Below are 13,308 nucleotides of genomic sequence, written 5' to 3'. Positions count from 1 at the left end.
GGTGCCTAAGAAGTCCTGGACCCACTTTAAGAAGTCAGGCCGTCCCAATAGACCAGGGATGCGGAACCTTAGGTCCTCCAGCTGGTGCATTACTACAAGTCCCATCATGCCTGGGTAGACTAATATTTCTAGGGCAGACGTGCGAGAGAAGACGATAAGTCGTGACTTATAGCAGAGTTCGGTGGCGGCGTGCTGGGGGGCTCCGGTTCCACTCCTTGCGGATTCGGTGCTATTGTTGGGTAGAGCTCTCCTGCCGTCAGCGCTCACAAAAAGACAGCTTGACACAGGTAACGCTGGCTGACTGTCATAATCATAGAGCAGTCACGTTTCTCAAACACCCAGCAACCCCCGCAGAGCACGAACAATGTGTCAAACAGCATTGTGTGTTCAACTACCCCACTTCTCTAAAAGAAACACGTCCCACCGTATAATTACCCAGACTATGACCGCGTACTACCAGATCCCCTGACAGCCATTAAAACATTCTCACATTTGTCACTACAAATCTTTTCGTAGGCCGTCTACTATTAATGGTTTATATACTTATATTGCTGGGCGTTCCTATCAGTGGACATATCAATTACGATACTTATACCACTTTAATTTCAAGGGGTTGTACAGTATTAGAATAATGTGGCTGCTTTCTTCCAGAAATAGCGCCACCCCCCTATTCAAAGGTTGTGTGTTGTACTGCAGCTTACTTACATGGAGCCACATTGACTTCAATGACAGCAGCCATGTTCTTCTAATCTCTAGAGATGAGTGAATTTACAGTAAGTTTAGGTTTCTACAAATCTGAACTATTTGGATTTGACTCTCACTACCTGGACAAGATGGATGCACCCCGAAGACTGCCTGGAAAACATAGATAAAGCCATAGGTTGTATCCAAGTTTTCCATTCAGTTCTAGGGCTGTATCCAACTTCTCCAACCACCAGGAGTCAAATGCCGAGCTATCAGGGGTTCGCGAACCCAAACTTATCATAAATTCGCTCATCTCTACTAATTCCATCCAACCCCTTTTAATCCCAGAGCTTCCCATTCCTTATGCAGACAATAAAATCTCATTCTACAGCCACTCGGGATGTGGACGACTGCCGTCTTGGACTCCATCTAAGATGGCAGATCCTTTTTGAGTGCTTTCTCCACCATGGCTCCAGTGTTGGTGAAGGTTGGAATATGGGGCCATACCCATAATGGAGCAATCGATGAACCCTCCTGGCCCCATTTTAGACGTGACTCAGGTTCTACTGACCAAACCGTGAAGATATGTCTATAGATGGACCATGACTATGCCGATACTACAACACGATTACTGCCATCAGGTTCCTCACCATATAAACCCACCAATACTGCAGTTATTTCAGGAACATTATTTATCCAGTATAGTAATATACAATTGCTTTCACGGATAAGGTAAGTTTCCGTCAGTCTTTTCAGCCATGGCGTCATCTTGATTAGTAAATTAACGATGGGTGATGGGGATATCATTATTGGGGAACATAGATACATGATAGATGCATGATTGACCATCTTAAGGAACTTAACAGGTTGTTCATGATCCGTCTGTATCACAGAGACCAGTTCAGTATATACCCTTGACCCGATTATTGTTGGGGTCGAATGGGGACTTGAGGTGGGCTTCCGCGGGGTACGTCACCCCCATCCTCTCCAGGCTGTATTCTCCATTGCGGACAAAATCCAGGGTGACCTGCAGGAAGAAGGAAAAATTGTCTCCATCAATGAGGCCCACACTGACACAATGGAAGAATCTGATTAATAAGGCCGACTGCGATACAGCATAGCATCATATGGCTGAGAGCCGACCGTCTAATGCAGTTATAGACGGATGGAAGCCATGGAGAAAGGTTTTATCTATGGCTGCCATATTAATTACATTTATGTTAAAACATCTTAGGCAGAGAGGACTCATCTATTTCTTCTGTTATAATAGGGTTATATGGCCATACTGATGTTACATGGTACCCGGCAAGGTACTATCTGCATACAGTGCAAAAATAACAGGATGGTGCCCAAATAACAGGGCCAAACACTGCCTTATAGTTATCTAGAACCAACATTATAAAAATGATATACAAGTAGGAGTGCCACACAATGTAATTACAGCGTATACCATATAGTGCCTAAATAGGAAAGCGCTCAAATAACACCGGCATACAGCGCTCAAATAACACCACCATACAGTGCCCAAATAACACAGGCATACAGCGCCCAAATAACACCAACATACAGCGCCCAAATAACACCACCATACAGTGCCCAAATAACACCGACATACAGCGCCCATATAACACCGACATACAGCGCCCAAATAACACCAACATACAGCGCCCAAATAACACCACCATACAGTGCCCAAACACCACCATACAGTGCCCAAATAACACCACCATACAGTGCCCAAATAACACAGCCATACAGCGCCCAAATAACACTGACATACAGCGCCCAAATAACACCGACATACAGCGCCCAAATAACACAGGCATACAGCGCCCAAATAACACAGGCATACAGCGCCCAAATAACACAGGCATACAGCGCCCAAATAACACAGGCATACAGCGCCCAAATAACACAGGCATACAGCGCCCAAATAACCATACAGTGCCCAAATAACACAGGCATACAGCGCCCAAATAACACAGGCATACAGTGCCCAAATAACACAGGCATACAGTGCCCAAATAACACAGGCATACAGTGCCCAAATAACACAGGCATACAGTGCCCAAATAACACAGGCATACAGTGCCCAAATAACACCAACATACAGTGCCCAAATAACACCACCATACAGTGCCCAAATAACACAGGCATACAGTGCCCAAATAACACCAACATACAGTGCCCAAATAACACCAACATACAGCGCCCAAATAACACCACCATACAGTGCCCAAATAACACCACCATACAGCGCCCAAATAACACCGACATACAGCGCCCAAATAACACCGACATACAGCGCCCAAATAACACCGACATACAGCGCCCAAATAACACAGGCATACAGTGCCCAAATAACACAGGCATACAGGGCCCAAATAACACAGGCATACAGCGCCCAAATAACACCGACATACAGCGCCCAAATAACACCGACATACAGCGCCCAAATAACACAGGCATACAGCGCCCAAATAACACAGGCATACAGCGCCCAAATAACACAGGCATACAGTGCCCAAATAACACAGGCATACAGTGCCCAAATAACACCGGCATACAGTGCCCAAATAACACAGGCATACAGTGCCCAAATAACACAGGCATACAGTGCCCAAATAACACCAACATACAGTGCCCAAATAACACCGGCATACAGCGCCCAAATAACACCAACATACAGTGCCCAAATAACACAGGCATACAGTGCCCAAATAACACCGGCATACAGTGCCCAAATAACACCGGCATACAGCGCCCAAATAACACAGGCATACAGCGCCCAAATAACACCAGCATACAGTGCCCAAATAACACCGGCATACAGTGCCCAAATAACAACACCAGTATACAGTGCCCAAATAACACCATACAGTGCCCAAATAACACTAGCATACAGTGCCCAAATAACCATACAGTGCCCAACTAACACCAGCATACAGCGCCCAAATAACACCAGTGCCCAAATAACACCATACAGTGCCCAAATAACAACACCAGTATACAGTGTCCAAATAACACCATACAGTGCCCAAATAACACCAACATACAGGGCCCAAATAACACCACCATACTTTGCCCATATAACAGTGGTACTGCAGTTGTGGGGTTAGGGCACGGGAAGAACTAGTCCATAACTAAACATGTTGTGGGGATGACCCCTGCAGGTCATTTGTGGTGCCCCTCCAGCAATAGAGACAGACGCAGCCAGGTTGATCACCCTCCGGGCCAGTCCCGGTTAGGAAGTCGCATTTGTAAGTGGCCGGTAATGGCGGGCAGTCCACTATGCATAGAGTGGTTTCTGTTTCAGCGCGGCATAATCTGATGTGACAGCTTTCCATTATGTCTCCTACTTCTTAAATCTAGCAGAAAGAACCCATTTAAGAAGAGCGACATTCGCGGACCGTGCAGTTACCTCGGCTTTATAGGTAGATTAATATCCTGGCATACAGGCCGCTCCCGAGCGCCGAGCCCATCACCCCCAAAGTCTTGATTATCTGACCAGGTTTTACGAGACTGAACAAGCACTGAAGCAACATGGAGTTATAGCGTCCTCCGGAGGACCGCGCCAGCTGGATGCAGGTTGTAAAATAGCTCGTTAGCTAATGAATGGCACATAAAACAGCTGGTATGGAAGGAGAAGTGCCGGCGCTTTATATCGGGCTGGATTCAGTCTACTGATAAGTGACAGCGCCGATTGTGCCTGACGGCTCTTAAGAGCATGGGGAAGATGAATGGCAGAGGTTGGGCCCCATTCCTTAATGAGTTTTTGTGGGTAATTGGGGAAAGTCTTCATCTTAGGAGAGGGAAAAGATGGCTTTCAAGGCCAATTGAGTGATCAATACACCGGACCAATTTATATGATGAACTACGCCATTATATTAATGGTGGCCGGGTCTTCTGAAGACCATGGTCAACGACTTACGACCATTAAATCCTGAATTATGATACAGAAGGGTAGGGAAAAGGCAGACAGTGACTTAAAGGGGTTACCAGGATTAGAAAAGGTTAGCGCTGAGTTCTTTTAGTTTGTTTGTGGTATTGCATCTCTTTAAAGAGAATGCAGCTGAGTAATACCACACCCAACCTGAGCACAGGGGTGGTGCTGTTTTGGGGGAGGGAAAAAAAAAAACTGCTATTTTTTATATCCTGGCTAATCCCTTTAAAGGCAGGTAGAAAAAGAATTTAATCAACTGGTGTCAGAAAGGTATACAGATTTGTAAATCACTTCTATTTAAAAATCCAGTCTTCCAGTACTTATCAGCTGCTGTATGTCCTGCAGGAAGTGGAGTATTCTCTCCAGTCTGACACAGTGCTCTCTGCTGCCACCTCTATCCATGTCAGGAGCAAATCCCCATAGAAAACCTCTCCAGCTCTCGACAGTTCCTGACATGGTCAGAGGTGGCAGCAGAGGGCACTGTGTAAGACTGTAAAGAATACACTACTTCCTGCAGGGCATACAGCAGCTAATAAGTAATGGAAAAGTTGAGATTTTTATATAGAAGTAATACAAAAATCTGTATAACTTTCTGACACCATTTTATTTCTCCAAAGGAGAAGGAAGATAATGATCCTAAGCAGCAGATCGCTCTATAAACCCAGATATTTCTCATTGGAAAACCCATTAAAATAATCCCAAAGAAAGGTTGATGCTGAACCTCACGGACCGGGTTGGTTACAGCAAGCTGTAAAATGAGATGCTTTTCTTTTGGTATCCAGAAACCTATTGTGCTGACATCTAGTGGCCAATGTGAAAACTACAATATTTCAAAATCTTAAAGAGTTAAAATAAAAAAATAATTTATTTTTTTTTATAGCCTTTTTTTATTTTTTATTTCTGCAAAGCAAATTTCCCTAATGTCTGGAAAAGCAGTGTTTAACCTTGTCTAACACACAGCTTAATAAACACCTGCAAAGTGTTACACGAGGTGATAGGAAAATAACTCAATTAGAGCTTATTTTTACTCCAGCGCTAAATACACAGCTCTAGGGACCGACAAGAGATATTCAGTTACTTCCATCACCCGCATCAGTCTCTCTTTTAGTGTCAATCATTATACCTGACCCCTACATGGGAGCCAAAAATAGAGGATTAAAAGAGTAGTTCAGCAAATGGCGCACAGAGCTGGGTTCTCGCTAAATATAGTCGGCTGCTGACGTCACATATTGAGAAAAACACAGAGTAATGGGCGCTCATTGCCCCTGCAAAGGAATTCATGTCGATTTACAGTTCTAATGGGCTCAGTTCCTTAAGTGTTTCCTAGTCCTGGCATTAACCCCGTCAGTGCTAAAGAAGCTGAAAGCAAACTTTTACTTTGTTTGAACTTTGCAGATTATGTTATATGGTATACCATATTCCATGGTATTAAGTGTCTAATCGCGGGGGGTGGGGGTGGGGTTTGACTGCTGGGATTCCCAGCGAGCAGCGGGTTGTGCGTGTGCAGTGTCGCTCCATAGAGCTAAGCACTGTACTGTATTTCCAGCAGCTCTATAGGCAACGAAAGGAGTGACGGTGAGGATGAGAAACCCGCTGCTCTATGTCGGGGTCCAGATTACGGGGGTTACGATTGCAGGACCGAGGCCTAACACAATCTAAACTTCTGACTTTTCACCTATTGGTTCAAATTGCATTGGATTTTTCAAAGCTGCCTTCTGATTGGTCAGAGGTCAAGTAACCTAGTACTCACCGAGCCCCCATCAGGATTTCTGATATAGCCGTACGCGATGGTTTTATTAATTGCGAACCCAAAGTCGGCCCTCCGGATGTGACCCACAGCTACCCCGTTCCTCCAAATGGCTTCCAGCCCAAACAAAGGGACCTTCCTGGACAATTTAAAAAAAAAAAAAAAAAAAAAAAAAAGACAGAAAAATGTGTGAATACATTACATACCCAGCATCACATAACATGGCCGATTCCTTTCAGAAACTGTACCATACCTATCCACAGCTTAAAGCGAATGTACCATCTCATTTTTTTTCCTATTAGTGATCCCAGTGGCGCGGTCAATTCTTTAAAACGCCGCCCAGTTTCCACGCTCTGTGCTGGTTTGTTTTTGTTCATCGGCCTGCTCTATGGTCTAGGTGGGCCTACCGCCCCCACTGTAACGATATGCCCTCCCCTCGGTGACGAGTCTCTATTAGAATCAAGCTTGGTGCGTCACCAAGGGGAGGGAATATTGTTACACTAGGGGGCGACAGGCCCACCTTCACTCCACTTTCACTAAAGTGATATATTTTCTCATGCGTTTTATCACTTACTCATTGATAGTAAATCCCACCAGCCGCTTGTGAAGCCCCTCGGCCTTCTGCTTCTCCAGGGCTTCTCGCCCTAGGAATGGGGTGCTGGACGTGAGTTTGCATGTAAAGCCCAGGCCGGCCTCCAGGGGTGTATCATCGGGGCGCAGGTCTGCGTGCCAATGTCTATAGCCTAGAAGGGAACACCGGTATAAACATGGGTGCTGATGTGTTATATGACAGCAGAGGATTGTTATATAGAGGTCTACATCCTAAATATAGGCCATATCCTGAATGTAGTGCGGCCCAGAATCTACTGTCCAACCTTTCTGCACTTATGATCGGCCATGGTCAGCAGGAAAAGCTGTATGTCCCTTCTCTGCCATCAGTTCAAAGACAGACTGGTTGCTAAGGAAAAGCTGACTAGTTATCCCATTAAAAGACTATGGTTACTAGGCAACTTATCCCTAGCAACCAGACTGTCCAATGTTTACCTCAAACACTTGGCTGACAGCAGAGAAGCAGAGAGGTCACGCCATGATATATCTTCAGGATGATATACCAGGGGACTCAAAAGTAAGAAGGAGCCCCTATAAAATGGCCGATGGTGGTCCTGTTAGGCCATCTTGAATCTAGCCGGTAGCACATGCGCCCTGGGTATTCTGCCAGGGTATATGAGGTAAAGGGGAGCTCAGCTACAACTCTACTCTATAGTGGAATCACCTTTCAGCTTTAGGTTCCCATTTATTACAAATCAACATGGCCGCTCACTAGAGATTCACTTTAAGCGACATCACGGCCGAATGTAAGGACAATCAACACCATTACAAACCTTAAACGCCATAACTTCCCACGAAAAAAAAACCCCGCAGCGATCATTTTTATTCCTCTTCTCGCCCGTTAAGAGTCCCCCAGTTACTTAGCCATCCGTGACCCGCGGTAATGGCCGCCCCCCGTGTGTCACAGAAGCCGCAGAGAGCTCCTCATTAAATCCCCACATCTGTTAAACGGCAGCAAAGCGTCTCCCCTGTGATCTCACATAAAAGTGTCGCCACTCCGTTCACCGCTCTTTATATTCTGGCAGAATGAAGATTCTTTCAGCTTCTTATGTTACAGATAAAAAAAAAAAAAAAAACTCCTTAATCTCTGGGAGACATTTATTTCGAGATGTGGCAATTTATCTCCATTTGCAAATGTCAATATATTTTCATTTCTAATGAGACCTCGACATTCAATTCACTTAGCGAAGGTCTAAGGAGAAGAGACGTCACTTTTCTTCTTCTCTTTTCTTCGCTAAAATTCATACATGTTTTATGTGAACTTTAAAAACACAGCCTGGGAGCGGCGGAGAGAACATCATTCACTTTCCGAGCCAGAATCCAGGTGAAGGTTTCCCTACAGACGGCGTGACACAACTCCGGTGATTTATCCCGTTTTTTTTTTTCGGATCTAGAGCTCTCTGTCTGTACGCTGTTCAAATACACATTTCAAGGGCGATGCCACCCACAAGTGACATTGGCATCGGCGGAGCAGAAAACACAAATAGAATGGGAAATGCATTTACAACTAAATCTAACTTTTTCTTCCAACTTTCCACTCCTCAAGGATGCGCTGACATCTTGCGTAGTCTACGCATTTCACACGAAAATACACCCACAAGTGGTGGCCATGTGGAACGCACAAACAATCAAGTTAGGCTGGATTCACACTAAGTTTTTGCACTCCGCTTTTTAATCAGTTTTTGCCCAAAAAACGTTTTTGATCTGTTTTGATCCATTTTTCCATTGACTTCCATTATAAAAAAAAAAAACGGATCAAAACTCAGCCGTTTTTTTAACGTACACAAAAACGTAGCTGACCTTATTTTTGTGCATGTTAAAAATTGATGCATTTTTTTTTTTTTATAATGTTAGTCAATGAAAAAAATGGATACACACCAATGCATGTTTTTTGCAGAAACGGATAAAAAAATATATATATATTGCAATAACGTAGTGTGAACCCAGCCTTACTATGCTCCAGAAAATAGATTTTTTTTTACCTGTTATGAACTAATGAAGTACAGTGAGGCCTTGGAGTAAAAGTATAATTTGTTTAGGGGATGCGCTTGTAATCCAAATCACTCGTATATCAAAGCAAATTTTCCCATAACAAATAATTAAAACACAGACAATTCGTTCCACAACCCAAAAATAAGGTAGGTAATGTGTTCGGTATCAATGAAGAACACTGCAATAGTAAAGGGGGTTAGTAAGTGAACTCTCCCTCCTCACCAGCTGGTGGTGGTACTAGTGTCGGCTGCCTGGAGCAGCTATGGGTAAAGGGGTTAATTCAGGGGTGAGAGGGGAGCAGTAGTCATACACTTGAAAGGCACAGCGGTGGGGTGTTAATATTATTGGATCCAACAAAGCAATTTGAAGCTTCTGAGCTACAATGTAAAATTTGGATGTGATAGCCTATGGGATTCCCATATTTGTAAATCACTTCACTTACCAAAAAAGGATTTATTACCCCCCCACCCCTCCCCAAAAAAAAAAAAATAGCCCTAAAGTATTGGCCACTAGGTGTCTTTTTTTTTTTTTTTTTACAATCTGCTGTCCACTACCTGTTGTCAGAGAAAATCTGTCCCTAGTAACAGCTTCAAGACGCATCACAGTGAAGTGAAGAAAGAGTTTGAAAAAGCCTGCAAGCTGAGCTGTTTGTCTGCCGAGTTCCTCAAAGGTAAATGACGGCTTCTTTCTTATCTCTCACCACTCATAATGCTCAGGGCTTCTGTCTCTTTGCCAATACCTCTATTGACTACTTAGTGCACCATAGAGAGGTGGATCTGTGGGGCACAAAATACCATTGTCAGGGTTCATCCAGCAAAACCATGCAGGTTTTTAAACAGATAGACTTATAGGATACAGGCACTGGGGCGCTTGTCCTTTGTTCTTCTTAAACCCTACCACCTAGGCAGCCTTACCTTTCTCTATACTGAGGGAGTCAATCGCTCTGTACCCGGCATTGCCAATTCCATGCTTGGCTCCAGCCTCCATGACTGCTTGATATACAGGCACACAGGCCTTCCGAGGCATATGAAGCTCCCAGCCCATCTCGCCTACAAACGACAATCGGATGGCACGTACCTGGAAGGAGGCAGGAGAGAGTTAACAGAGAAGAACATGTAGAATGGATTCTACCTTCTAGGTTATTCCATCAGAGCGGAGGATTGGTTTTACCAAAGGGGCAGCCTGGAGCTAAAGTGCTTTAACGCATTTAATGCAAAAGCTAATGCACCCCTGGACTTAACTCATGGCATCCCCCTATGTATCATGTCTGCACAGCAGTCACCGGCTTAGAGTGCACCTCCAATCACTTATGTTCTTTTTAACACAAGCACATTACATCAAGAAGACATGCCCCTGACCATCAAGCACAATCCCCCATCTGGTGCCAAGGACCTGCTATTTCCTTCTCCATAGCAGCGGGATGGTGATTGCTAGTGATGCCCATTAATATGCACAACCCGCTAAGTGATTAGCCAATGGGTTAACGGTTTGGAAAACTGATTGTGTGCCAGCAAACACAGATGTAGCAGAGCTGAATAAATCAAGCTTGTAAAGATCATGTGTCAGAATGGAGACTGGTATTAGGGGTGTGTGACCTGTGTGGATGGCTGAAGCGGGCACGGCTGGCTCTAGTGCTTGTACCCAAGACTTGGTGCCGTCCCAACATTTAGAATGTCTGTAGTACAGGATATGGGAACTATATGGTACGTCAATGGGTACTAAAAAGATACTGCACAAAGCATTAAACTAAGGGCCCTATTACACGGGACGATTATCATGCAAAAAATCATTTGTTCTATCCTTTGAATTTAAAGCGACTGTACCATTAGGTACATCACTTTTTTTTTACATTAGCAGATGGGCACCGGCGCAAGAATCTTGGTGGCACAATCCTTTTTTTGAAACGTGCGTTGGTCAATGGAGCAGAGCCAAAGAGGGGAGGGGATATGGTCACACAGGAGGGTGGTGGTCTAGCCCCCCCCCAAAGCCAGGCCGCTGCACAGCGAAAGAACGGCACCGAACGCGGGAACAGTGCAGCATTACAAAAAAAGGACTGTGCCACAGGGATCCCTGCGCCGATCTGCTACTGTATAAAAAAAAAGCAATGTACCTAATGCTACACTCGCTTTAAATGATAATCTTTACATATGAATGCATTCTAAGATCAAACGACTAACGGAAAGACGTCCACGTGTCGTTGATCGCATCTTTTGAGCTGACCCCAATCGTTATGCAATTGTTAACGGCTCGTGTAATGTAATGTAATGGTCGTTCACTGGTTCTTAGTGGGAGCATACTTTGAAAAAAAGTGTAAAAAAATAAGCACTCCCCACTACAAATTCTATGGGCAAAAGAGAATACAGTAATGGCAAAAAGTGGCAAGCCAACGTCAATATAAAAGTCAAATTGCTCAACAGGTAACGGAAATACGGCTATTAACTAACTTGATTAGTGTGGTATATTTTCAGAGCGTTCGCTAATCACGGTGTAATCGTACTTTTGTAGCGCATTTCTGTCAAAATCAAAATGGATGACTTGTGTGCGAATCAACAAAGTAAATTCTATATTTGCCAACGTGTTCATTTGAAAATTGTGGCGCTGACCATAAGAGGTGGTTGGTAATCCTTGCATCAATGAGACCTCAAAGTGATGGAACCTGGGCAAATAAAGGCTGCAAATTTCTTCTATTCAAAGTGGGGGGAAAACGGAAGAGCAAAAATGTTCAAACCCTGACAAAGGAGGCTAGAGTAGGGACCATGTCTCTGCGGACACCTTAACATTGGTGACATGATACACTCTGTTTGATCAAATAGTTTGCCAAGATCCTCCCGTTTTAATATCTACAGAGCAGGAGTTTATCGTGTGTACACTGGGAGGAGTATATACGGTAAGCCCCTGCACCTGTGGGTTGCTGTTGCATCTTGTTTTTTTTTTTTTTCTGTACTTAAGCCACAAGCAGCGTGCAACCTGCAGTGTGAACAGAGTCATAGATAGGAGCCAAATAATCTCTTGGCAGCACATCTGCCCAGTTGTAGGCTTATTCAGCCCAGGAGAGGCCATTGCTAGTGTAAAAATGCTAGAGTTGAGACCATGTCTCTGAGGACACCTTTAACGTTGGTGACATGGTGCACTCTGTTTGATCAAATAGTTTGCTAAGATCCTCAGTTTTTTGATATCTACAGAGCAGGTGTTTATCGTGTGTACACTGGGAGGAGTATATATGGTAAGCCCTGGCACCTGTGGGTAGCTGTTGCACCTTCAGTTTTTTTGTATGATATATTGATTATAGAAATTAAACATAGGTTTGTATTTTCACCCCCGCAGTTCTTTTGATGCCCACTGGAGGAGCAAAACAAAAACAAACAAAAACATTCTCTCCGCCTACTTGAACAATGATCTGTAGGTGTAATCACTAAACTAGGGAATGATCGCTGAGGATAGGACGACTGCCACAAGAATTGTCACTAACCAACATCATCATATGTATCATGGTGAACAATTTCAGACCATTCGCAAAAACGATCACTTATCGGCGAAAACGAACAATCGCTTTGTAATAAGACCCTTAGGCTACGCCTGGTTGGTATTGCTGTATCAATGCCGATGCACAACCTGTGGCCTTCCAGCTGATGCAAAACTACAATTATCATCATGCCCGGACAGTATGATGGGAATTGTAGTTTGCTATTCCCCTTTAAGGACCTAAAAGATGGCCTCCTCCTTTTCTGGCCATGAGCATCTCCTCCGATGTCTTCATTACACGGCTGCTGTCGGTCGCTGGAGCTTTGAGCTGCTTTCCTATTGATTCCTCCTGTGGTTTTTGCCTGCACGCAGATTAATGAATGACTGGAGCGGCTCCCCTGGGTGCGATGACAGGCGACCCCGTAACATCTGACTTCAATCAGAGAGATTTACACATAAATAGATGGAGATCCTCTCATCATCTCCTTCCTCCAGGAGTCGCCACCTTAGAGAAACCTGGACTATTAACGGCACCATTTGTCACATTTCGGGGGGCGCTCCTCGGATGTCTCATCTCAATAACACCGGCGAAGGCTCCGAATCCAAAATAAATAGCAGGTCGGCCAAGTCAGGAAACAAGGCTAGGTAAAGAGAGAGATCAATGTGTCCCTATAATGAGGAGAGAAGGCGTCTAAGAAGTCAGATACTGAGGGGAAGAAGAGCGGGGAAGGCGTTCGCTTGTCTTGACAGAGTCGGGTTATAGGAAATGGGATCCTAGGAAACAAGCTAAGCAGACATCCCCCCCCCCCCCCCCCCGGCTCCCCATCTCTGGGCAGGATCAGGGACATACACTATATACTGCCATACAGTG

The 13,308-nt window shown here is 44.5% G+C and overlaps 1 protein-coding gene across 6 annotated transcripts in view; it reads right to left on the bottom strand.

The window, feature by feature from the left end:
• Positions 1–1,358: 1,358 nt before the first annotated feature.
• SARDH (sarcosine dehydrogenase) overlaps positions 1,359–13,308 on the bottom strand; it is a 60,915-nt gene continuing 48,965 nt past the window's right edge. For 5 of the 6 annotated variants that reach the window (XM_069942761.1, XM_069942757.1, XM_069942758.1 and 2 more), the window contains exons 18-21: positions 9,890–10,052; positions 6,949–7,117; positions 6,378–6,513; positions 1,359–1,711 (exon numbers count right to left, since the gene is read on the bottom strand). In XM_069942761.1, the coding sequence (XP_069798862.1) occupies positions 1,586–1,711; positions 6,378–6,513; positions 6,949–7,117; positions 9,890–10,052 (594 nt within the window). In that variant the 3' untranslated portion in view covers positions 1,359–1,585. Of the gene's footprint in view, positions 1,712–6,377; positions 6,514–6,948; positions 7,118–9,531; positions 9,752–9,889; positions 10,053–13,308 lie in introns of those variants that run through there. The other variant, XM_069942762.1, reaches the window with a different exon arrangement.

This window comes from Dendropsophus ebraccatus, chromosome 10, assembly GCF_027789765.1.
Source record: "Dendropsophus ebraccatus isolate aDenEbr1 chromosome 10, aDenEbr1.pat, whole genome shotgun sequence".
Taxonomy (NCBI): Eukaryota; Metazoa; Chordata; class Amphibia; order Anura; family Hylidae; genus Dendropsophus; species Dendropsophus ebraccatus.
The sequence above is the reverse complement of the archived record's forward strand: the minus strand, read 5'-3'. Positions and strand labels throughout refer to the sequence as shown.